Source organism: Amphiprion ocellaris, chromosome 3 (genome assembly GCF_022539595.1).
Source record: "Amphiprion ocellaris isolate individual 3 ecotype Okinawa chromosome 3, ASM2253959v1, whole genome shotgun sequence".
Lineage (NCBI taxonomy): Eukaryota > Metazoa > Chordata > Actinopteri > Pomacentridae > Amphiprion > Amphiprion ocellaris.
The window spans coordinates 38558788-38585539 of record NC_072768.1 but is presented as its reverse complement, the minus strand read 5'-3'; the positions used below and the strand labels follow the sequence as shown (position 1 = coordinate 38585539).

The following is a 26752-nucleotide window of genomic DNA, read 5'->3' as shown; positions in this document are numbered from 1 at the left end:
AAAGATTTTTACTCATTTTTTGAAAATATTTACAAGAATTTTCTTGCCAAATTTGGGGGATTTTTTATTTTTTTTCATAAAACTTTTAAGGGAAACTTTTAAGGAATTATTGGAATTTTCTTCCTGAAGGTTTTGCAAATTTTCAGAAATTTGGGAATTTTTTTGCTGAAGTTTGGGATTTTTTTCAGACAAAAAAACCAATATTTTTTGGTACCTGTAAATGAGGACAACAGGAGGGTTAAAATTGAATAAATTTTTTTTTTGACAGGATTATGAAATAAATAATTCAAAACAGCAACCTACCAAAAACATGAACTACAACAGCGATGACGGCAAGAACAATAACAACAACAAAAATAACAGCAACAACATCCACAACAATAATAGCAATAAAAACCACAGCTACAAGCATAATAAAAGCAGCAACACCAACACTAGCAACAAGAAAAGCACTCAGAGAGCTCCGTACTCCACCACGGCTGCTCAGTCACTGGGAACTGTTGTGTGTGTTGGTGCTGAGCTGATCCAGCTGCAGGTCAGCAGGTGGCGCTGTGGTGCTGCTGTGGATCCACTCAGAGCCTGAAGCTGCAGAAATAAACAGACTTTGGTGCTTTTTCTTGTTGATCCAGTTTATGCTTTTTGTAGAAATTTCTGTCTCTTTTAGCCATTTTGTGTCTCTTTTGTAGCAATTCTGTGTCCTTTTGAGTCTGTTTAACTAATTTTGTGCATCTTTGGAGTTATTTTGTGTCTTTGTTTACTTATTTTGTCTCTCCTTTGTTCATTTTGTGTCTTCTTTTTTATTACGTTGTATCTCTTTGTAACTCAGTCATTTTCTGCTATTTGTTCAGTTCTGGTTTTAACATTGGTCTTTGAATGCAGCACAGTTTCACCTGTAGCCTTTGAAGGCGTCACACATTGTCAGTTTGTCCAATAAGAATCCAGATCTGGGATTGGTCAAGCTGAACATAAACAGCTGCAGCAGAACGGAAGTGAGGTGTTGGAGTTTCAAAATATGCACCTGTTGTGCGTATTTGAAGCTGAACAGTTATAAAATTACAACAAAATGACTTTTTTTGTAGCACTGTCTTAATCGAGTGTCTCTCTGTTGCTGTTTTGCTTCTGTCTTTTGCGGATTTGTGTCTCTTTGTGGTTATGTTTCTTCACTGTGTGATTGTTGCTTCTCCTAATTGTTTTATATCTTGTGTTTTTGTTCTGTGCGTCTGGTAATTTTGTATCTATTTTGGATCACTTTGAGCGTCTATTTTTGCTTGATTTGTGACTGTTTGTGGTCATCTCACATCTTTGCTACTCTTTAGCATCACTTTGAGGTTGTTTAGTATCTTTTGACCAAATGTTTTAGTCATTTTCATCTCGTTGTGTGTTTGTTTTGTGACTATTTATGAGCGATTTGTGATCATTTTTCTTCTCTCCGTCATTGCTGTGTTCTCTGAGGTCATTTTAAGGTCAATTTAGCCTAATTTTTGTCACTTTTTGTCTTTCTGAGTGTTTGTTTTGTGACTCCTTGTCGTCCATTTGTATTTATTTGTGGTCATTTTTATTTTTTCTTACATTCTTGTGTTGTCTTCGAATTTGTTTTGCATGTTTTTGAATGTTTTTGGTGATTTTGTGATGCTTTTTTCATTGCTTTGTGTCTCTTTGTGATCATTTTTATTCACTTTATTGTTTTGCATCTCTTTTTTTGATATTATCCTTTTCCTAATTGTTTAAGATCTCTTTGTGTCTCTAGCTTTTTTCATCTCTTTTTTGTCTTTTTATGTATTTGTTTTGTAATTTGTGTCTTTATTGAGGCAATTTGCATGTTTCTGACCACAGTTTGGATTTATTTAGTTTATTTTTTGGTTGATTTGTGTCTCTCTGAGGTCATTTTACATTACATACAAAAAGTGTGTTCAAAATGAACACATTTTTTGTGTGTTCATGTTGTGACTCATTTTCTGTTTCTTTCTGTTGTTGTTGTTGTGCTCTCTTCTTAGATGTTTTTCACCTTTTTTGTCATTTTCTCTCTTATTCAGTGTTTGTTTTGCATCTTTTTATGGTAATTCGGCATCTCCACGTTCATTTTTCATCTCTTTTTAATTATTTTGTGATGCTTTTTGATTGTTTTACATCTTGTAAGTGATGTTTTGTTGCTTTTTCTTGTTTAAATGTAGTTTCCCTGCATTTATTTTACATTTTACACACATTTTAGCTCTTTTTTTGTCACTTTTTGTGTATGTGACTCTTTGCAGTCCATTTGTGTTTCTTGGTGGTATTTTTTCACTTTTCTTTCAACGTTTTGTCCTTTTTGAATTTATTTTACATCTCTTTTTTTAAAATATGTTTTTGACCTTATTTTTTGATCTTTTTGGTCTTTCAGAATGTTTGTTTTGCATCTCTTTAGGGTAATTTGTGTCTCTTAGGAAGTTTTGCATCTCTCTGAGGTTATTTTTACATGTGTTGACCTCATTTTCTGTCCTTTTTTGTGTTTATGTTTTTGACACTGTGGTCCATTTGTGTTTCTTTGAAGTCATTTTTTCACATTTCTCTCTTTGTTTTGTTCTCTTTGAATGTATTTAACAAGTTATTATCCCCTTTGTGTGTTTAATTTGCATCCTTTTAGGGTAAATTATGTCTCTTTGAACATTTTGTATCTCTCTGCAGTTATTTTGCATGTCTTTGACCTCATGTTTTGTGCTTTTTTTTTTCTTGTGTGTGTTGTGTGTGTTTTTTATTTTTTGCATTTCTTTAGGGTAAACTGAATCTCTGGAAATTTTGCATCTCTTTGAGGTTATTTTTAGTTACTTTTTTCTTTGTGTGTGTTTGTTTTACATCTCTTTATGGTATTTTTGTGTCTTATTAATTTTGCATTTCTTTTAGGTTATGTTACTTGTTTTTGACCTTTTGTTTTGTCAGTTTTTGTGTTTTTGTGTGTTTATTTTGCGTCTCTTGAAGGTAATTTGTATCTCTTCGGAGATTTTGCATCTCTTTGAGTTTTTTTTTAGCCACTTTTTTCGTTTTATGTGTTTGTTTTGCATCTCTTCAAGGTAATTTGTGTCTCTTTTCAAATTTTTAATCTTTATTGAGGTTATCTAACATGTTTTGGACCTTTTTTTTAATCACTGTCTTTTTCTATGTTTTAATTTGCATCTCTTTATGGTAATTTGTGTTTGGAGATTTTGCATCTCTTTGAGATTATTTTTACTCACTTTTTTCTTTTTGTTTGTTTTGCATCTCTTTGTGGTACTTTTGTGAATTATTATTAATTTAGCATCTCTTTTTGATCATTTAATTAATTTTATGATTTTCAGAAAGACTACGATTTTTTTTTAAAAGAACTTCGAAACTCTGATTTACTTTATTTAGTCTTATTGTGAAAATCTGGCGGAAGCGGCCGTGTGTATTTCCGGTATCTTCCAGCTGAGGAACCTCTGGATCGTTTCTTCTTCTTCTTCTTGGAGCTTCATCAGCAGCAGCGTCCGTCAGCGGCCATATGTAATTTATCCTCATTCATTCAGCGCCACACGGACTCTGCGGCCTTTTGTTTGCGCCACTCTGCGGGTTTTGTGCGCGGGGAAAGCTGCGTGTTCGTGCCGCTTCGTGGTTCCCGGTGAGTCGGTGAGGCTCCGTCCGTCGCAGGCTGGGTGGTGACCGGCAGCACGATGATCGAGCGACCAGAGACTGCGGTTCCCAGCATCGCTGTGAGTAGATTCTGTTTACAAACGCAGAAAAATGATCTCCGTAATCCTGCTGGTAAAACTAAGTAGTAAAAATATTTTTATTAACCGTCCTGCTGTGTCCTGGCTCCTGCTAGTATTTACTACACGGCTGCACACCAAACTCCATTAACAATCCGCCCAATTTTAGGGTATTTGTAATGTGAACACAGACCAATCTTTTGATTAAAACTTCACTTACACTTTCTGGATAATCAATCCAGTCTATTGCTGAGTTCGGTATAGATTTAACAGTAATTCCCAATATAAATATCCTGATTAACCGTCTCGTTTCGTCCCATTCCTGTTATTACTAACGGTACGTCTGCACACCAAACTCCATTAACAATTCGCCCGTTTTTAGGATATTTAGTTATTTACAAAGACAGTACTGTGATTATAGCATAATTAACACGTTCTGAATAATCAATGCAGTCTATTGATAATTTTGGCATAAAAAATTGTATATTTAATTACTTGCCACTAAAATACCTCATTAAATTGCCCCTCATATCCTAGGATATAGGGTAAGATGTTGGACATAGGACATTTTCGATGTTTACAAAGACATAACTTTAAATAAAACATTTTTTACACTTCTTGGATAATCAATACAGTCTATTGATGACTTCGGCATAGAAAACCAATATATATTTCTACATTTTTGACCAAAAAGACCTTTATTTACCGTTCATCTGCATCCTATTCCCTGCTGGTACTAACGGTAGATCTGCACACCGAACTCCGTTAACAATTCGCCCGTTTTTAGGACATTTTCAATATGAACAGAGTCTGAAAAACAAATCATCAGTTACACTTTCTGGATAATCAATACAGTCTATTGATGACTTCGGCATAGATTTAACAGTAATTCCCAATATAAATATCTTGATTAATCGTCTCCTTGTGCCCTGCTTCCTGCTGGTACTAACGGTAGGACTGCACACCAAACTCCGTTAACAAATCGCCCGTTTTTAGGATATTTAGTTGTTTACAAAGACATAACTGTAATTATAGCATGATTCACAAATTCTGGATAATCAGTACAGTCTATTGATAACTCCGGCATAGAAAAAACAATATGTGTTTATATGTTTTTAACCAAAATCCCTTTATTTACCGTTCATCTGCATCCTGGTTCCTGCTGGTACTAGCTTTATTTCTACGCACAAAACTCACTTAACAATCTGTCTGTTTTAGGATATTTTAGTTGTTTACAAAGACATGCCTTTAAATTAAACATCATTGACACCTTTTTGAGTCTACTGATAACTTTGGCTTAATAAATCTGACCAAGCAATGTATATTTTAGTAATTTATTAATAGATTATTTGTTCAGGAGGACGCTATGCTAACTCAATTTACATCTAAAAATGCCTGATTTTTGAACAAAGGCTGGTCTGGTCTCATTTACAGCCCTTTGCTGATGAGCTGTAATAGTTTAAGTTGTTTATTTGATCATTTTGCACCTTATTGTGGTAATTTTTTGTCTTTTTAAGGTCATTTTTCAACTTTTGCGTCACTTTGTGGTTGTTTAGAGGTTAGTTTTTGTTGGTTTTTCATCTTACTGCAGTAGTTTCGCGTCTCTTTTTGGTTGATTTGTGCTTCTTTGTAGTCTTATTGTTTTCATTTTGCATCACTTTGTGTTTATTTTGCATCTGTGGTTGTTTTGCATCTTCTTATTTGTTTTATGTCCCATTGTGGTGATTTCTCATCACTTTGTCTTCATTTTGCATCTTATTTTAGGTAATTTATGCATCTTTTTGCTGGTTTTCTGTCCTAATTTGGTCATTTCGCATCTATTTTTTGGTTAATTTGTGTCTTTTTTAATCACGCTGTCACTGTTTTTCAGCCCTTTTGGATCATTTTGCGAATCTCTCTGTTGCTTTTGTGTCCCTTTTTCTTCTGATTAGCATCTCTTTTGTGTCATTTTGATTGATTTTTTTTGTGTCTTTCAGTGGTAATTTCTGATCTCTGTGTTGTAACTTTGCATCTTTTTGTGTCTTGTAAACATTTTATGTGTTTGTTTTGCAGCTTTATTTGGTTGTTTTGTGTGTTTTTGTTAGTTTTTCATCTGATTAGCATCTCTTTTGTGTCATTTTGATTGATTTTTTTTGTGTCTTTCAGTGGTAACTTCTGATCTCTGTGTTGTAACTTTGCATCTTTTTGTGTCTTGTAATCATTTTGTATGTTTGTGTTTTGACTTTATTTGGCTGTTTTGTGTCTTTTTGGTTAGTTTTTCATGAGACTAGCATCTCTTTTGTTTCGCTTTGTGGGTTATTTGTCCCTCTTAGTGGTAATTTTTTATCTCTGTGTCGTAGCTTTGCATCTTTTTGTCTTTTTTTGGGACTTGTAATGATTTTGTGTGTTTGTTTTGCATCCTTCTTCACCTGTTTTGTGTCTTTCTGTTGGTTTTTCATCTGATTAGCATCTACTTTGTGTCGCTTTGTCCCTTTTTTGGCCTTTTTGTTTTGTGATGATTTTGTGTGTTTGTTTTGTGGCTTTATTCGGCTTGTTTGTGTGTTTTTGTTAGTTTTTCATCTGATTAGCATCTCTTTTGAGTGTTTTTTTTTTTGATTATTTGCCCCTTTTAGTGGTATTTTCTCATCTCTGAATTGTATCTTTGCATCTTTTTGGTCTTTTTTGTCTCTTGTAATGATCTTGTGTGTTTGTTTTGCATCTTTCTTCGCCTGTTTTGTGTCTTTGTGTCCCGTTGAAAGATGCTAACAGAAGCTCCTGGGCAGCAGATGTGTTTCACTAAAGGACTCGGTGCATCTGTCTCGCTTTGTTTGCAGCTTTTTTTTTTCATTCTGTCACTTCAGCGGTGACTGATTACTCATCGCACAACACAACACACACAGTGTTTGTGGTACAGTGTGAAGCAGCAGTGATTTAATAGCAACAAGAGAAAAATGAGCGTTTTCAGACATTTCCTGCTGCAGAGCTGCAATATTTCTCCCGTAATTAATATTCAGTTTGTAGTGAATGAAGCAGCGGATGGAGGCGGTGGAGGGTGAGGGGTGAAGGGTGAGTTGGAGGGTGGGGGGGTGATGTCAGTGAACCAGGCTGCTACTATCACCAGTGTGTGGACTGGGGGAGGGGTTAGCATGAATGCTAACGGCTCAGCGGCCTTCATCACTTCCCTCAGAGCCTCGTTGTTCCCATTTCTGCTCAACAACGTCGGCCTCTATTCACCGTTCAGGCCCGCTGTGTTCCTACGTTTAAATCACATGCTACACGTCTTCATCACACGCTACGCATCTTCATCACACGCTACACGTCTTCATCACATGCTGCACATCTTCATCACACGCTGCATGTCTTCATCACACGCTATAAACGTCTTCATCACATGCTATAAACGTCTTCATCACATGCTACACGTCTTCATCACGCGCTACGCGTCTTCATCACACGCTACACGTCTTCATCACACGCTCTAAACGTCTTCATCACGCGCTATAAACGTCTTCATCACACGCTATAAACGTCTTCATCACACGCTGCACGTCTTCATCACACGCTGCACGTCTTCATCACACGCTATAAACGTCTTCATCACACGCTACACGTCTTCATCACACGCTACACGTCTTCATCACACGCTATAAACGTCTTCATCACAAGCTATAAACGTCTTCATCACATGCTACACGTCTTCATCACACGCTACACGCCTTCATCACACGCTATAAACGTCTTCATCATACGCCACACGTCTTCATCACACGCTATAAACGTCTTCATCACACGCTATAAACGTCTTCATCACACGCTATAAACGTCTTCATCACACGCTACATGTCTTCATCACACGCTATAAACGTCTTCATCACACGTTGCACGTCTTCATCACACACTGCACGTCTTCATCACACTATAAACGTCTTCATCACATGCTACACGTCTTCATCACACGCTATAAACGTCTTCATCACATGCTATAAACGTCTTCATCACACACTATAAATGTCTTCATCACACGCTACATGTCTTCATCACACGCTATAAACGTCTTCATCACACGCTGCACGTCTTCATCACACGCTATACACGTCTTCATCACACACTGCACGTCTTCATCACACTCTATAAACGTCTTCATCACACGCTGCATGTCTTCATCACACGCTGCACGTCTTCATCACACGCTATGAACGTCTTCATCACACGCTATGAACGTCTTCATCACACGCTATAAACGTCTTCATCACACGCTATAAACGTCTTCATCACACGCTATAAACGTCTTCATCACATGCTACACGTCTTCATCACACGCTACGCGTCTTCATCACACGCTGCACGTCTTCATCACACGCTATAAACGTCTTCATCACACGCTATAAACGTCTTCATCACACGCTGCATGTCTTCATCACACGCTGCACGTCTTCATCACACGCTATAAACGTCTTCATCACACGCTATGAACGTCTTCATCACACGCTATAAACGTCTTCATGACACGCTATAAACGTCTTCATCACACGCTATAAACATCTTCATCACACGCTACACGTCTTCATCACACGCTATAAACGTCTTCATCACACGCTGCACGTCTTCTTCACACGCTATAAACGTCTTCATCACACGCTGCACGTCTTCTTCACACGCTATAAACGTCTTCATCACACGCTGCACGTCTTCTTCACACGCTATAAACGTCTTCATCACACGCTACGCGTCTTCATCACATGCTACACGTCTTCATCACACGCTGCACGTCTTCATCACACGCTACACGTCTTCATCACAAGCTACACGTCTTCATCACACGCTGCACGTCTTCTTCACATGCTATAAACGTCTTCATCACACGCTATAAACGTCTTCATCACACGCTAAACGTCTTCATCACACGCTATAAACGTCTTCATCACACGCTATAAACGTCTTCATCACACGCTGCACGTCTTCATCACACGCTACACGTCTTCATCACAAGCTACACGTCTTCATCACACGCTATAAACGTCTTCATCACACGCTACACGTCTTCATCACACGCTATAAACGTCTTCATCACACGCTACACGTCTTCACTGTGTTTTATTCGTTTCCGGTGGTTTCTTCTCGATGCTACCTGAGCAGCTTTCAGGTTTTTATGTAACTGACATGCATTTCTGTGGCTGTTTTGCCTCTTTTCTTTGTCATTTTGTGCCTTTTTGTTAGTTTTGTGGTTGTTTTGTTTGTCACTTTCTGCTTTATTAATCTTCCTTAGAGCTCATCTATCATCCGTCTTGTTGTTTTGCATCTTCTTGAATGGCTATATTATGGATATTTTTCATCTTTTTATGGTTGATTTGTGTCTCTACATGGTCATTCTTCAGCTCAGTTTTCATCTTTTGCTTGTCTTGTTGTTCATTTTGCTTTGCGCAAACCTTTTACATCTTTTTGTGTGTTTGTTTTACATCACTCTGGTTGTTTAGAGGCTATTTTTTATTGTATCTGTTTTTGTTAGTTTTTGCATTTCTTTGTTGTCATTTTGTGTTTGTTTTGCATCACTCTGACAAAAAAATGCAAAAGACCACAATTAGATGCAAAAAGACTGCAAAGAGACTAAAAAAGACCACAAAAAGATGCAAAATGATCACAGAAATGTCAAAAGACTACAAAGAGATGTGAAAAGAATATAGAGACATAAATGACCAAAAAATAGATGCAAGAAGACCACAAAGAATCATAAAAGACCACAGAGATGCAAAACGACCGCAAAAAGATGCAAAAGGACCACAAAGAGTTGCATAATAAATATAGAGAAACAAAATGACCATAAAATTTTAAAAAATGGGATCAAATGGAGTTAAAAATTGATTAAAAATGGGGTCATTTTGCAGATCTTTTTGTTGGTTTTGCAACTATTTTTTGTTAGTTTGTGCCACTTTTTCTTGGTTTTTGCATTTCTTTGCTGTCATGTTGTGTTCATTTTGCATCACTCTGGTTGTTTTAGAAGCTATTTGTGATTAGTTTGTGTCTCTTTTTATTGTTTTATATCTTATTTATAGTTGTTTTGTGTTTCTTTGTGGTGATTTTTCCATCTGTCTATCATTGTTTTATGTCTGTTTTTGTTAATCTTCATCATTTTGCAAATATTTGTATTGGTTTTGCATCTATTCTTTGTTTGTCAATGCATGTTTTTGTTGGTTTTTGTATTTGTTTTTGCTTGATTTGTGTCTCTGCATAAACTTTTCATCCCTTTGCATCTTTTTTTTTCATTTTGTTATTTTTTAATAATTTTTCTTCTCAGCCTCTGCTTTTTTGCACCTCTTTGTGGTTGTTTTACATCTTTTTTGTCATGTTGTGTCTTGGTTTTGCAACTCATTGTTGTTATTCTGTTTTTTTTTCTTGCTGGTCATTTTTCATCTTTCTGTAGTTGTGTTGCACATCTTTGAGGTCATTTTGTGTGTGTGTTAGGCGGTTGTAGTTGTTTTGTGTTGCTTTTTGGTCTATTTGTCTCTTTGTGGTCATTTTGTGGCGTCTCTTGCTGCTTTACTTCACTCTGTGTTGCTTTTTGATTTGTTTGTGCCTCTTATGTAACGGACATGGGGGTGGATCAAACGTGGAAGTGGTGGAAACAGCTCCGGGACAGTTTTTAGAGTATCGATGAGGCTGATGGATTGTTTCCTGCTGTCAGAATATTTTCTGGTGGTGTTGGAGGGAAACCTACAAGCCTCTAAATGTTAATACAGTTAACAGCAGAAACACTGGAAATGCTTGTATTTAACTGCGTTTTTGTTCTGATTGTCCTTATTTCACACAAATTTCTGCATTTTCCTGCTATTTCTGGTTAACAAAAATGTCCCCAAGGCAGAGTAAATGAAATGCCAATTAACCTTCCTGAGCTCCTGTCTCATTTTTACCCACTGTATGATTCATATATCACTGAAATCTAAAGTCCAGCAACCATGAAGAAGGAGAAGGAACTCAGAAATGTTTTCTGCGCCGCATCAACCAGTTATAGTGCTGTTAAATAACAGTAATTAGCAAATTATTTCAAATTGATTTACAATTTACAATCTGTTTATCAAGACCAACAGTAAGAGACATGAAATGATGCCAGAGAGATGCAAAATGATGATGAGACACTGACGAACTACAAAGAGACACAAAAGCAACAACAAAGAGATGCAAAATGACCGCAGAGACACAAAACGACCACAAAGAGAGGCAAAACAACCACAAAGAGACTAAAATGATTATAAAAAGATGCAAAATGACCATAAATAGATGGAAAATGACCACAAAAAAATGCAAAAAGACCACAAAGAAACACAAGATTAGTATAAAAAGATCAAAAAATACCACCGAAAAGGGAAAAAAGACCACAAAGAGACTCAGAACAACCACAAAGAGATGCAACAAGACCACAAAGAGACTCAAAATGACCACAAAGAGACACAAAATGTCTATAAAGAGATGAAAAGTACCACAGAGATGGAAAAAAGACCACAAAGAGACGCAAAATAACTACAAAGAGATGCAAAATGACTATAAAAAGATGCAAAATGACCATAAATAGATACAAAAAAGACCACAGAGACAGAACAAAACATAAAAAGGCACAAAATGAACAGAAAAATACGCAAAAAGGCCACAGAGTCACTGAAAGACCACAAAGAAGCCCAAAAAGGCCACAAACAGATGCAAAAACACTACAAAGAGATGCAAAAAGACCACAAAGAGACGCAAAAAGACCACAAAGAGACGCAAAAAGAGACGCAAAAAGACCTCATAGAGACGCAAAAAGATCACAAAGAGATTCAAAAAGACCACAAAGGATCGCAAAAAGACCACAAAGAGACTCAAAAAGACCATAAAGGATTGCAAAAAGACCATAAAGGATTGCAAAAAGACCACAAAGAGACTCAAAAAGACCATAAAGGATTGCAAAAAGACCACAAAGAGATGCAAAATTACTATAAAAAGATGCAAATTGACTATAAAGAGATGGACAAAAAGACCACAGAGACAAAAACACCACAAAGAGACACAAAATGACCAGAAAAAGACACACAATGACCACAGAGACCTTAAATTTAAATACAGAAGCCGAAGCATGAACACCTTCTTCTTCTTCTTATTATTATTATTATTATTTGTGGTTTGCGTGGCTCCAGACTGTGACTCTGGTCGTCTTTAAAGCCTCTGAGCTGCAGCTGGAGATCGATGGCGTTTCCTGGACACTGATTGGACGATGAGTTTTATCAGCACATCAGATAGAGTCAGAGAGGCAGAGATGAGGTAAAACAGAGCGACACCATGGACGGCGTGGACACCATTCAGCACGTAGGACCATTACTTTCATGGATTCTTCCTGTTTTCCACCTCCGTTCGCCTTCCAGCAGCCTTTTCCCTCTTTTATCGCAGCTGCACTTCACTTCAAAGGCGCTCTGCAAAAATGCTAATTGCAGGTTCAGAGAAAACAAGACAGTCGTTGCTTTGTTTGACAGCATCCGGCAGCTAAATTTTCTGTTTTTTGCATAGCAGCAGAGTTTCTGTTCACGTTGTGTTTTTATTTTATTGTGCGTTTTTAACAGAAAGTGTGTTTTTCTGTTCGCCTCCAGCAGAGGAACCTGGAGGGCTACGTCGGCTTCGCCAACCTCCCCAACCAGGTTTACCGCAAGTCGGTGAAAAGAGGCTTCGAGTTCACGCTGATGGTTGTCGGTAAGTCAGAAGATTTAACGTCTAAACCTTGAGTCGGGACGCAGATGTGTGTGTCGGGGCTCCAGACTGCAACTAAAATCACACATATGCAACTATTTTTGGACGTAGTTGCATTTGTGCGAGTGTTTGATGGTAGTTATGCTGGTTTTGTTCACCTCAGGCTCACTTTTTCACTCATGAAACTGTTTAGCTGTTGCATGTTCAAAAGATGAAGCACCTTTGGCTAAATCTTAATCATGATTTTGGTTTCCGACAGATACATGAACATGACGGCTCAATTTACAGTTAAAATTGTAAAAAACTTTGCATCTAGAAAACAATAACATCCCTTGGTTTCATTATTATTTCTCTATTTTTAAGTATTTTAAGAGTAATTTTCTTCTCCACATCCTTATTTTGGTACTGCATTGCCACAATGAAATTTGTAAAATACTTTCATTTTAAAATACTTTAATTTTTGTCTCCGCTCTTTTTCTGATATGAGTCCTATAAACTGGTCAGGCTGAACTCCTCACCTGCTGAACATTTGAACATTATTAAAACCAACGCCAGGAGACATAAAATGACCACAAAGAGACTCAAAATGACCACAAAAGGATGCAACAGGACCACAAAAAGATGCAAAAAGAATATGGAGAGAAACTCAAAAAGACCATAAAGATACGCAAAATGACCACCAAAAGATGTAAAATGTCCACGAAGAGGCTCAAAATTACCAAAAACAGACATAAAAAGACAAAATCGACTTGCAAAATGAATATAGAGACACAAAATGACCAAAAACTTTTCAAAAATGGGATGAAATGAAATTAAAAAGTTGATAGAAAATGGATTGAAATGGAGTTAAAAAGTTGATTAAAAAGATGGAGTAAAATAGAGTAAAAAGTTGATTAAAAAACGTGATGAAATAGAGTTAAAAGTTGACAAAAATGGGGTGAAATGGAGATAAAAAGTTAGTAAAAAATGAGGTGAAATGGAGTAAAAAAGTTGCTAAAAATAGGGCGAAATAAAAAGAAAAATTTGACAAAAGTGGGGTGAAATGGAGCTAAACAGTTGGTAAAAATGGGGTGAAAAAGTTGATAAAATGTGGTGAAATGTAGTAAAAATTTTTTCAAAAAAAGGGGTAAAATGGAGATAAAAAGTTGGTTAAAATGGGGTGAAACAGATTTTAAAAATTGCTTAAAATGGAGTGAAATGGAGTTAGAAAACTGATTAAAAATGGGGTAAAATTAAGTTAGAAAGTTGGTAAAAAAAATGGGGTGAGAGTGGAAAGAATTGGTAAAAATGGAGTTAAAAAGTTGGTTAAAGATGGAGTGAAAAGTTGATAAAAATGGGGTGACATTTAGTGAAAAAGCTGGTAAGCAATGGGTGAAATAGTGAAAAGTTGATTTAAAAAATGGGGTGAACTGAAGCTAAAAAAGTTGGTAAAAATGGGGTACAATAGAGTGAAAAGTTGCTTCCTGTTGATGCACATCTGCTGGTGATTTTGTTTGGACGGTCCTCGCCGGTTTAAAGGAGGTGAAACACGTGAAGCGTCCAGCTGCTCAGGATGACGAGTTGACAGTTTAAAGTGTCGTTTCAGAGCGACTCGTGTTGTTTATGTTGTTGGAATATTCTCTGTAGACGAGGATTCTCTGCAGCACAGCGACACTGGTGTGGTTTGGATGGTTTTATGGATGTTTCAGTGTGAATGAAGTGGACAGATGAGTGAGTGGAGGTTTGGCCGGAGCTGGAGATGCTGCAGGGCTGCTGGGATTTTCATTACTGGATATAGATTTTACCGTAGAGCTGCTCAGCTATCATGCATTTCCTGTCTGAATTGACCTTTACGCTGCAAACGGATGTTTTTGATCAGAATTAGTGTTGAAATTGGGACTAACAGGCATTCAGTTTTTTTTTTTTGCTCATGTCTCATTTTTCTTCACTGTGGGTTCATTTTCACTCCAATATAAAGTCCTGCAGCTCTGTGGAAACAGAATGAAGGAGAGAAAACTCAGAAACATCTTCTATACAGTATCACTCAGTTATAGTGCCGTTGAATAAGGGTAATTAGCTTTATTTATTAAACACAAAAGCTAACACTAGGAGATATTAAATGACACCAGAGAGATGCAAAATGATGACAAAGAGACACAAAAGGACCACAAAGAGACAAAAGTAACAGAAAAGAGGCGCAAAACATGAAGTGACCAAAGAAAGATGCAAAACGTCCACACAAAGAGACACAAAATGATCACAAAGGGGCCCAAAATGACCACAAAAAGATGCAAAATTATGAAAATGGAATGCAAAAAGACCTCATAGAGATGCAAAAAGACCTCATAGAGGCGCAAAAAGACCACAAAAAGATGCAAAATTATGAAAAAGGAATGCAAAAAGACCTCATAGAGGCACAAAAAGACCATAGAGACGCAAAATTACGAAAAAGAGATGCAAGAAGACCACAAAAAGACGCAGAAAGACCTCATAGAGTTGCAAAACCACCTCATAGAGATGTAAAAAGACCTCATTGAGATGCAAAAAGACTTCATAGAGACACAAAAACACCACAAAGAGACATAAAAAGACCTCATAGAGACACAAAGAGACAGAAAACAACCACAAAGAGATGCACAATGACCACAGAGATGCAAAATTATGAAAAAGAGATGCAAAAAGGCCACAAAGGAACACAAAACGATCTCAAAAAGACGCAAAAAGACCCCAAAGACATGCAAAAAGACCACTCAGAGATGCAAAAAGACTACAAAGACATGCAAAAAGACCACTCAGAGATGCAAAAAGACTACAAAGAGATGCAGAAAGACCACAAGTCTATGTCATTTTGGATAAATTTTGACCCGCAGGACGACATGAGGGTTAAAGCCACAACTGAAGTAAGAGGTTAAAAATATCATAAAAAGTCAAATAATCCAAATTCTGTCCATTTTTGCTGCTCAGTTCTTTAAAACTATCCAGATTTTAGCTGTTTTTGTGCCAGATTTTCATGCCCCAGCAGCTCTACCTGTAGTTTGTTGTGACTCTAGCAGCCTGCAGCTACGTTAGCCTGGAGGTTTCTTCAGCGTCCTGTTTAGTAAACAGCAGAGTGACGGCCTCAGAGATCCACCATCAGCTCCGTCCTCTTTCACACGAGGCCTTCGCTTTCTTCTCACGCTGCTTTCTGGCTCTTGGCCTTGAAACTCTGCGACTGATCCAGATTTCACACAGAACAAATGTGAGAGTTTAGAGAGGAGCTTCAGAGGGAAGCTGCTCAGCTGGAGTTCAGCTCATCCTTCTTTTAAACGTTCCCTCTGAGCTCTGCTGCAGGATTTTAATTACACAAAAAAAGATGCACGCTTTCCAGAAGCTATTTTTGGAGAATGTGCAAGTTAAAATTAAGATTTGGTGTTTCTCCAGACGGTGCACGTAGCCATGAAGCAGAAGTAGCAGCTAGGTGGCTAACTAGCCACAGTGGTAAAAAATGCTACATTTTTTTAAATGAACTTTTATGTTATATTTTGGACATATAAATATAATTCTAAAATATAATTTGATTAAATTTACCATATTTTTAACCCTTTTTAATGTCTTAGTAATCTGAATTTCTAATATGTTTATCACGTAGCCTATAAATATAATTATGTAATAAAATTATATTTAGTAATATACTTTTGCACAGTTTAAAATGTTTATAATACACAAAATATGTAAATATTATTATGTAATATAATTGTTTTTAAGTTAATTTATTTTTTGACAGTTTTTAGCATTTTTTCAGTATAATATTTAATATATAAGTATAATCATGTAGTATATTTGTGCTTAATTTAATATTTATTTGGTAGTGTTTAATTTTTGGAATATATTTAATATATATAGATATAATTATGTAATATAATTGTATTTAATATAGTTTATTTTTGACAATTTTTAGCTTTTATATTTATTATGTAAATATAATATATAATTGTGGTTGATTTAATATATATTTAATCACTTTTAACTTTTATAATGCATTTAATATATACAAATATAATTATGTAATATTATTGCATTCAGTGTAATGTATTTTTTAAGTTTTTAACTTTTTTTATAATATATTTAACGTGTAAAATATAATTGTGTAATATAATTGTATTAAGTTAAGTTATATTTTTTTTAACAATTTTTAATTTCATTTCAATATATATTTAAGATATGTAAATGTAATTCTGTAATATATTTGTAATAAAGTTTTTAACTTATTTGAAAATATATTAGAGTTAAAAAAAATAAAATAGTATAATATAATTGGAATTAATAATTTTTTTATTGTTTTAGTTTTTTTTAAATATTATATCTGATATATACATACAATTGTATAACCAAATTTTATTTAAATTGCAGATAATGATTAATAAAAAAAATTTACATGATAAACGTAGAAATAATCGTAAATGACAGATAATATCCTCATCAAAAATGAATATTTTTATAAATGGTGATTTCTGTTTGAAGACCAAACTAGAAATGTTGTTATGTTGGAAAGAAATCCTGACAAACTGAATACTGACATTAATCCAGTGAGTGTTCGTACGGAGTCAGAGGAGGTTAAAAGGTTAATAAGTCCAATTAAATATCGGAGCCGCTTAATTCGAAGTTGGTTTCAAGGAGCTTTAACACTTTAGAGGAACATCCAATCAAATGGATCTGTTAGGAATCAAGTCTGAGCAGGTTGTTGGATGGTTGGATTGGCGTTTATCACAAAGGCTTCAGAATAAATGGAATCAAGCTCATAATGTGACCAGAACTGTGTACTGAAAAGAAGAAGTGAGGAGGAACTGAAGGAAATACCAGCGTTAGAACGAGTGTTTGGATTCGATCTGCAGCCAGCTGGAGCTGAAAATACAGACTGAAGTTTGGCTTCGGTTCTGCTGGACTTGGCGTCATAGTGGAGCGTTAAAGTCTCGGTTCTGGATCAGACACATGGAGGAATATAAGCCGACTGGGACCGGAGCTGTAGGTTGACAAAGATGACGACAAAGACACCCAAAACAACCACAAAGACACGCCAAAACAACCACAAAGAGACACAAAACGACCACAAAGACACGCAAAACGACCACAAAGACACAAAAAGACCCCAGGAGACGCAAAAAAGACCCCAGGAGATGCAGAACGACCCCAAGAGACGCAAAACGATCACAAAGAGACGCAAAATGATCACAAAGAGACGCAAAGACCACAAAGAGATGCAAAAAGACACAGAGATGCAAAAAGACCACAAAGTGATGCAAAATTACCAGAGAGAGACGCAAAAACACCACAGAGACGCAAAGACTAAAAAGAGATGCAAAAAGATCACAGAGAAGCAAAGACCACAAACAGGCACAAAAGATCACAGAGACCCAGAAAGATCACAAAGAGATGCAAAACGATCACAAAGAGACCCACAAAGACCAAGATTTATACCATTTTTTGCATGCATCTTGGAGTCAGATTTTCAAAATTAATTTTTTATGTTTCTTACACTCAGAATTGTGACTAATGAGCCTGAGATGAAGGTCAAAAATATAAATTGAAGCATCTCTTATCATCTCTTCTGCACCAAAAACAAACCAAACTGTTGCTGTAAAACTGAGAAACTGAATTTTTGGTCATTTCGTGTCCGTCAGGAAGCAGCTCCGGCTGATCCGATGTCAGTCCTCAAACCTCCTCTTCTGGAGGGTTTTTCTTTTTCTCCGTCTTCTCTCTCTGAGGGAGGAAAAAAGCTGCTTCCTGCCTCTTTTGTCCAGCTGGCAGACTGAATAGAAACTCCTGGAAAGATTGGAGGGATCCAGAGCCAGAGAGTGGGATCAGAGCTGGGAGAGGAAGCTTCACGCTGCTTCTGATGGACAACCAGGACAGTCTATGGCTTCATGAAGCTGCTCTGGACGAGGAATCTGAGGCTTTTTACTAGTCTAAACCCATGCAACAACAACATCCACATCATCAGGGTGTTTGAACCGTTTAATACAAGATTTGATGAAATGACTCAACAGCTGTTAGTGTAAATAAATGAATAGTTTATTTTAGCTGGGCTGCAACCAAAACTATTTCTCTACTGATCAATCTATCAGCTATTTGAACTGTATTTATAGTTTCTATTTGTCTTTTAGGTGTCCTTTTCGATCTTATCTATGTGTCTATATGTATATTTATTTAGATTTTTCTTTTTTTTGTACACTTCAACTGAGAAATGACATTTTTCTGTATGTAGAGATATTGACAATCGATATTGATAGATTAATTGATGGAAAAATATTAATTCTAGTAAAAGTAAACTTTATTCCCAAATTCAGTTCAGCTTATATTTTTTTTTGTATGACAATAAACTTAATCTATCGACTGTTTTACAGATTAAGTTAATTTTCCTCAAAAATGGCAAAATGAACAGGACATTTAAGTTTATTTTTACATTTTACAAACTATATGTTGTTCTATATTGCAGCACAGTACGAAAGATAAACAAAGATTAACATGTTAAACTGATCCAACATGATAAAAATAAATAAATAAGGGTTTATTGTTTAGTGTTTGGGTTACAGTAGGTCAGTAGTGCCATTTTAACATAGTCAAGTTTCTACTGAAATCTATTACAAAATGAAATATTAAGGGACAAACACTTTGACTTGTTAGTATTTATCTAAACCAATCACGATCGTCTTGGGCGGAGCTTAGCTCAGGATGCAGCAACAGTGCCCCATTTGTAAAATAGTGAAATAAACCGTGAAGTACTACTCTTAAAGGGATAGTTCGGGATTTTTGACATGAATCTTTATGGCATCCCTATCATTAGTAACGTACACTGTCTTACCCCCGACAGTGTCCCGTGAGCCGAGTTCTGGTCCGGTTCTGGTCGTGGCGAAAGTAGTCCGGCAGGTTTCCAGGGTCACTTAAATAAAACCTATTTCTTCTAAAAACAGCATGTGTTCAAAAGAGTGATTTATTTGCATCACAAAACCCATTTCCACGAAAAAGTCACACCACGTAATCACTTGGCACTACTTCCTGTCCCGTCGTATCAATGTGCGCTGTCCTCCAGCTGACTGCTGCGTACATGTGTTGATATCAACAACATGTGTTGATATCAACAACACATGTACGCAGCAGTCAGCTGGAGGACAGCGCACATTGATACATACAATGAAGCAGCTGCAGTTTGCCTACGAAGTCAGAATCTGTAAATCTGATTGTAAACTGTCCGTCTGTCCTGCTGCTGCTGCTGTTGTTGTTCTGTAAGCTTGTGAGTGTGTAGTACTATTGTGTATTTGTGTGTCCAGATAAGACGGTCTGGCAGGATTAGCTCTGACCGCTTTGCCTACTGACCTTGCAGAAAGAAGTGAGTGAAGGAAGGCTTTGGTCGACGTAATCTGCAGCTTAACCGGATACACATTCACTCCGTTTGAATTCCTGTTCATGTGGCTGATGAATCACATTTATTCCCAACAGAAACTCCTCCTCATCCAATCAGCCAATCATGTAGTAGCAGTGAAGTGTAAAACTTGAGCTAATATTTACAGCAGATATCAGGAAAAAATGGTTGCAGAATATTCCTGAAATTGCAGATTTCTTCTCATAGACTCCGGTCAGTTTCTCAGCACAAACTCCAGGAGTATCCGATCCTTTTGTCGCTTGCAGAATTGCATTCACACATTCAAAACCGCAAAACCAGAGCACTTAAAGTTCATGCAGTCTTCTCAGTGATTCAGTCACTAGCCATGTGTGCTGCAACTTCGTGTAACATTCATGCAGTCAAGCCTCTGAACCCCAAAAATTGCTAAAAAATTGCACCATTTATCCGAGCCAGAAACTGTAAAAACAGAAAAATTCAGCTTATTTTCATCTTTCTAAAGATTCTTAAACTTATCAAATGTGAAGTACGGTTTGGTCAGGAAAAATAATTAAATCAAAGGTTACAAGTGAAATATTTCATCCAAATCCAAGTCTTGATTCTACAAGTCTTATTTAAAAATTTGCGAAAAATAAACTATATGTAAAAACCACATTCTGTAAAAAAGAAAATATTTTGTGTCCCTCAAGCCAACTGCAAAGATAGAATTGATTCAGCTGTGACCAACACTCACATTACAAAAAATCAGTAAATATTCAACCAAACTGCAAGCTGTTTTTACTCAAAGCTCACAAGTATAGAAAAAACTAACCAAAATCTGAGCTTAAAATCCTGATACTTCATAGAAATCACTTTATTCTGCATGTTTTATTTGAAATTTCACCAAAAATATTGCATTTCAGACAGTTCCTGTTAAAAAAAATCAATTTCAGGATTATGTGAAATATTTCATTTTTTAGGTGCAACATTTCAATTTTATTTGCAATATTTCATTATTATATGTAATATTTCTTGACTGCTTCAGAATCACTGCCAGTGTTATTTATTTTTTTTGTAACGTTTCATACTGAAATCTTACTGTTTTCTACCAAGCGCTGCATTTATTCTCAATAAATCATAGTATCATATCTTATCTTTTACCACAACATACTCGGAGAGGTACAAAAAAACTATCAAGTAGGAATAATAAGCTCTAATTTAAATAATAGACATTCACTCTGAATCTAACTGATGTCAAAGAAATCGTCAGTGTTTCTGCGTTTTATTCAAAAATGAAGTTTAAACTTTTGCTAACTTGTCAGTGTTTTATTGTCAGTAGTTCTTGTGCTGCGTGACCAGTTAATAACAGTTTTATTATAAAATAATCAGCTTAAAATTGTATAATAAGCCACAAATACCTACTTTTTATCTAGATTTAGAATGAATTTAAGCTAATAAAGCTGCAGGTAGAGGTATAATTTCACTCGAGCAACGTTTTCTGTGCTGTAGTTCCTAATAAAACGCTCATTGAGCTCATCTAAGCTTCGCCCAGCTGCCACCACAGCGACAGAAACTTCTAGGCCAATTTGTGGTTTTGCTGTAATTCCTCATTTAGAATTTCAGTTCTCTGAAACTTTGCTCACTCCCACACTGAAGTTTAATGTCACCGGTGACGGGCAGTAATGTGTGACTTCAGGGAAGGAAGTGTCGTTTATTTTAACATCCGCTATTTGATGCCAAGGTTTCAGGAGTTTCACCTGCTCAGAGGAGAAAATAATCCAGCAGATTATGTAAATTCTTATAAATACCCGGCCTCCCACTCGATCACTGTCACAGTTTAAGGCAGGAGTGTCAAGCTCATCTTAGTTCACGGGCAAACGACAAAAAAAGACAAAAAAACAAAAAACAAAAACAAGACGAAATGTTTCAAAAATGAGACACAAAACAAAAACAAGAAACAAAATGAAAAAAATTAGACAAAGGACATGAAACAAAACAAAAAAGAGAAAAAATGAATCAAAAAAGTTACAAGGCAACAAAAAATTACATAAATGACACAAATGAGACAAAAAATGACAAAAGTGAGAAACAAAATGATAAAAAATAGACAAACAACAAAAGTGGAACGAGAAGGAAACACAAAATATTGCAAAACTGGGAAAGAAAACTATGAATATAGCGACACAAAATGACAAAAATAAGACTAAAAACACAAGTAAGACAAAAAGGAAACACAGAACAACAAAAACATGAGACAAACGACAAAAAGTCAGACAAAAAAGACAAAAAACTACAAAAACAAGACAAAATATTATAGAACAAGACACAAAGTTACAAAAAATGGATAAATGACACAAGCAAGACAAAAGAAACACAAAATGACAGAAACGAGAAACAAAATGACAAAAACTTGAGACAAACGACCAAAGTCTGACAAAAAGACAAAAAAACAACAAAAACAAGACAAAATATTACAAAAATGAGACAATCGACACGAAACAAAACAAAAAATTTGACAAAAAAGTTACAAAGTGACAAAAATGGACAAATGACAAAAACGAAACAAAAAATTCCAAAAGCGAGAAACCCATCCATCCATCCATCCATCCATCCATCCATCCATCCATTCATCCATCCATCCATCCATCCATCCATCATCTATACACCACTTAATCCTCACTAGGGTCATGGGGGGGGCTGGAGTCTATCCCAGCTGACTCAGGTGAAGGCAGGGGACACCCTAGACAGGTCACCAGTCTGTCACAGGGCTACATACAGAGACAAACAATCACTCTCACATTCACACCTACGTTCAATTTAGAATGATCAATTAACCTCAGCATATTTTTGGACTGTGGGAGGAAGCCGGAGTACCCGGAGAAAACCCACGCATGCACAGGGAGAACATGCAAACTCCATGCAGAAAGATCCCGGGAAAGCCGGGACGCGAACCAGGGATCTTCTAGCTGCAAGGTGAAAGTGCTAACCACTACACCACTGTGCAGCTCAAAGCGAGAAACAAAACGACAAATAAAGCAAAACACAAAATGACAAAAATAAGGCAAACAACACAAGCGAGACAAAAAGGAAACAAAATGAAAAAAACGAGACAATAAAGGACAAAAAAACAACAAAAAAAGAAAAATATTCCAAAAATGAGACCAAAAAAACACAAAAGTGAGAAACAAAATGACACAAAACAAAAGAAAAAATTAGATGAAGTTGCAAAGCGACAAAACAATGGACAAACGGCAGGAACGATGCACAAAACGAAAACAGCAAAACAGAAAATGACAAAAGTAACTTTTGCCACTTTTGGCCCGCGGGCCGCACGTTGGACACCCCTGGTTTAAGGTGTTATGGGGATTTTTAAAAGGTAATTTCTTGTGGTTTCTTTTTCAGATGCAGCTTGTCATGCAGCAGCAGTGGGTTTAATTTCACTCTTAAATCCACTTTTCACCCACATCTAGTGTTTTTTCCTCACAGCTGCAGACGTCATTAAACATTTTAGGACTTTCAACACTTTCTTCTTCTTTTTATCACATTTGTAAAAGTGCATTTGCAGCCAGACTGGGCTCTTTGCCGTGCCGTTGCAGGAAATGCGCAGGTGCATGAGTGGCGTTAATGATCAGGTGGGTCTGAGGAAGCTAACGTCTGTGCTGGTCCTGCTGCGACAAGTTGGACTGGATCGCTGCGTCTGCTGATTGTGGCGACGAAAGATAAAATAGTTTCAACATAATCACTTCATCAGAGCCGCACCGTCCCGTTTAGAAGCGTTTTAACCCACACTGTAGCGTTTTAAACACTTTAATCTGGATTTTCTGTCTTACTGCTACGTTAAACCATTTTAGGTTTTTTCAGGTGTGAAATACGTTCTCTGTTTTCCTTAAATCACGAAAATTACACCATTTATAAAGACAACAAACTGTAAAAATGTTGACAATCTCACAGATTTTTTTTACTTTTGATTTTACTCAAAACCAAATCTAAGCATAAAATTGTGATATTATGTGATTACAAAAAAACTTTACTGCAATAAAAGCAGACACTAACAGCCAAAAATAAATGTAAGATGTTTTCTCTAAGTTTATTTTAGTATGAAGTTTAGAGTGTTGCTTCCAAATGTTTAGGAATATTTTCTGAGTTTATTAAATAATTGCGTCTCCCTTATTCCAAAAAAATTACCAAAAATAAACTGTTTGCAGTAATCAGATTCTGTAAAAAACTAAAAATTACGCTTTATGACGCAACTGAGAAGCCATGACTGATTCTGCTGTGACCAACAGCCATGTGACAAAAATTGAGACTTTTTGATTGAAATGCAGGCAGTGTATCCAAAGAGCAGACCGGACAAACAAAAAGCATGGCTCAAAAACAGTGAACAGAGGAGCAAGTTGTTGGAGATACATTCAGCATGGTGAAACATCTTTCTACAAAGGATGAGCAGAGGAGAGAGGAAAAGAAACATGGAAATAGTTAAATATCTGTAATATGAGGAGACAAAACCACCACAATGAGATACAATATGACATAAATAAAATACAGAACAACAAAAATAAGATGCAAAGTGAAATAAAAGGAAAACAAAATGACAAAAACAAGATACAAAACAACAAAAAATGAGAAATGAAACAACACAGACAAGACAAAATGACAAAAAGACACAAAACTTAGAGTCTGAGAGGAAAATCAAATCTACTGGATGTATAAACTAAATGCAGCATGACTCAGAAACAGTGAACAGAGGAGCAAGTTGTTGGAGATACATTCAGCATGGAGAAACATCTTTCTACAGAGGATGAGCAGAGGTGTAAAAATGTAAAAAGTAAAATATATTTAGTATGGGAAGCCTCAGTTTTTAGTAGTAACACATGGATGTGTTGATTCCAGGCATTTTTTTCAATTTCTGTAAAATAGATTATCAAAGAAAATTACTTTTTCTTCTTTTTCTGAATTTATTGTATTATTGTATCATTTTTTCCAATTTTTTTTTGAGGAAATAAAGAAATTCAACGTAAGTTTATTCTTTCTTTTTTTGGCATTATCGCTGCACAGACGACAATCTTGAATTCTTTTTCCTTCTAGTAATGCTTGTTTTGTTTCCATAGAGGTTCAGGTCTTTACATTGCAGTGAAAAATGAGGCCACAGTGAGTAAAAATGAGACAAAACTTCCATAAACTGCTCTGAACTCAGAGGATTAACATGAGGCTGGTTTTGGTTTGATTTCCTCTGAGAGTAGAGGACGGACGTTTGATATCTTGAGGAGGTAAAAATGGATAAAACGTGAATAATAGACCAGAAAGATTAAACTAAATCTGCAGCTCGGGTTCTCATATCTGGGAAAGACTCGGATCACAGCTACAAGGAGTCAGAATTAGCTTCCTACGTCAGTCTGAACCGCTGCTTCTTCATGGCGGAGGCTGATTTATTTTGGCCTCAGCTTCTCCCAGAGGTTCACCGTGGAGTTCGTCCCATCTGGTCTCAGGTTTTCCCCAGAGGAGCTCCGGCTTTAGACATCTGGGTTCCTGTTCTCAGACTAATCAGCTGAGAGTGGATGAATGGACCGTTATATTGCGTTACACTGTGCAGGTGTTACTTTTATTGTGCCCACACCCTGCATGGCGCGTTACGATCTGCACACAGCTGTGTTTTACGGCTATAAAAAGAGGCATTATGGGCTGGTCGCTTCGCTCAGGCTCCACTCAAGGTTTTTGTCACTTGGAAAATTACATTCAGATGAGATTGGAAGTTTCATGCAAACTTTTCGGACTCGCATTCAAGCCTGTGAGCCCTGAAACCTGCTGTGGGGTGTGAAAGATGTGCGTTTATAAAAAATGGCTAAAATTATACCATTTATCAGAACCAGACACTGCAAAATAGAAATATTCATGTGATTTTGAGCTTTCCGACTGTCCCTGAATTAATGATGTGTGATGCACAGTTTTGTCAGGAAAAATACCCAAATATGAGCTTAATTTGTAATATTTCTTCCAAATCGTCTCATTTAACCCTAAATAACCATTGATTCATGATAAGTAGTTAAATAAATAGGACAATGCTAGTTTTTGTTTAGAAAATCAACATTTTTTGTGAGCAAAACGTTGCCAAAACTGCCCAAATGTGATGCAAAAAATATATCATGAACAAAATGATATGGCAAATAAACATTTCAGTTCCCAAAAAAATTGAATTTTCTGGCTATTTTTTGATGGATCATACTTTACAGGGTTAAATAAATGCTTATAAATAAACCATATTCTGTAAAAAAGGAAATATTTTGAGCTCTCCAGGGCAACTGAGAAGCTGGAAGTGATTCATCTGTTACCAATAATTACATGACAAAAAAATTAATGTCCAGCAAAACTGCAGACTTTTTTTAATTGAATGAAAACATTTAGAGAGACTGAGAGATAAATAACAAATTGGAGCAATAAAATAAATGCAGCATGGCTCAAAAACATGGTTAAACATTGAGAGTTTATGTGCAGATTAGTGTGAAAAATGTTGTGTGTAGAGGCTGTAAAAATGAAAACATTTAAATATCTGTACCATTTATTTTCTATATTTTGGTAACTCGTGAGCACTTGAACTAATGTTTTACATGTTGTTTTCAGGTTTTTCTTCAATTTTTGTAAAGTAAATAACAAAAAATACACTTTTTTATTATTTATAAATGATTTATAGTGTCAAACTGCACAGAAAACATCTCTGAGGTCTCTCTCCTTCAGCGATGTTCTGTTATCAAAGAGGTGCAGTGAAAAATGAATCTACAGTGAGGAAAAATGAGGAGTAAAAAACGATGAGGGCAGTTTTTGGTCTCAACCTAGTTGCACTAAGAGAAGGATGTCTGATATCTTCAGGGTGTGCTCAAGGGGTATAAATAGGTAAAGAAAAAAATATGACAAAAAATCTGATATCAGAGATACAAGGAGTCAGCTTCCAGTTGTTTAGGAATATTTCCTCTGAGTTTATTAAATAACTGCAGCATCAGACATATTTTTTTTTTTAAATACCAAAAATGAAGTATTTGCAGGAATC

The 26752-nt window shown here is 36.1% G+C and overlaps 1 protein-coding gene across 2 annotated transcripts in view; it reads left to right on the top strand.

Moving 5' to 3' along the window:
* The first annotated feature begins 3408 nt into the window (after positions 1 to 3408).
* The window catches only part of LOC111566761 (septin-7-like), a 74184-nt gene continuing 50840 nt past the window's right edge, over positions 3409 to 26752 (top strand). Inside the window, exons 1-2 of one of the 2 annotated variants that reach the window (XM_055008644.1) lie at positions 3409 to 3698; positions 12287 to 12383. In XM_055008644.1, the coding sequence (XP_054864619.1) occupies positions 3660 to 3698; positions 12287 to 12383 (136 nt within the window). In that variant the 5' untranslated portion in view covers positions 3409 to 3659. Of the gene's footprint in view, positions 3699 to 12283; positions 12384 to 26752 lie in introns of both variants that reach the window. The other variant, XM_055008639.1, reaches the window with a different exon arrangement.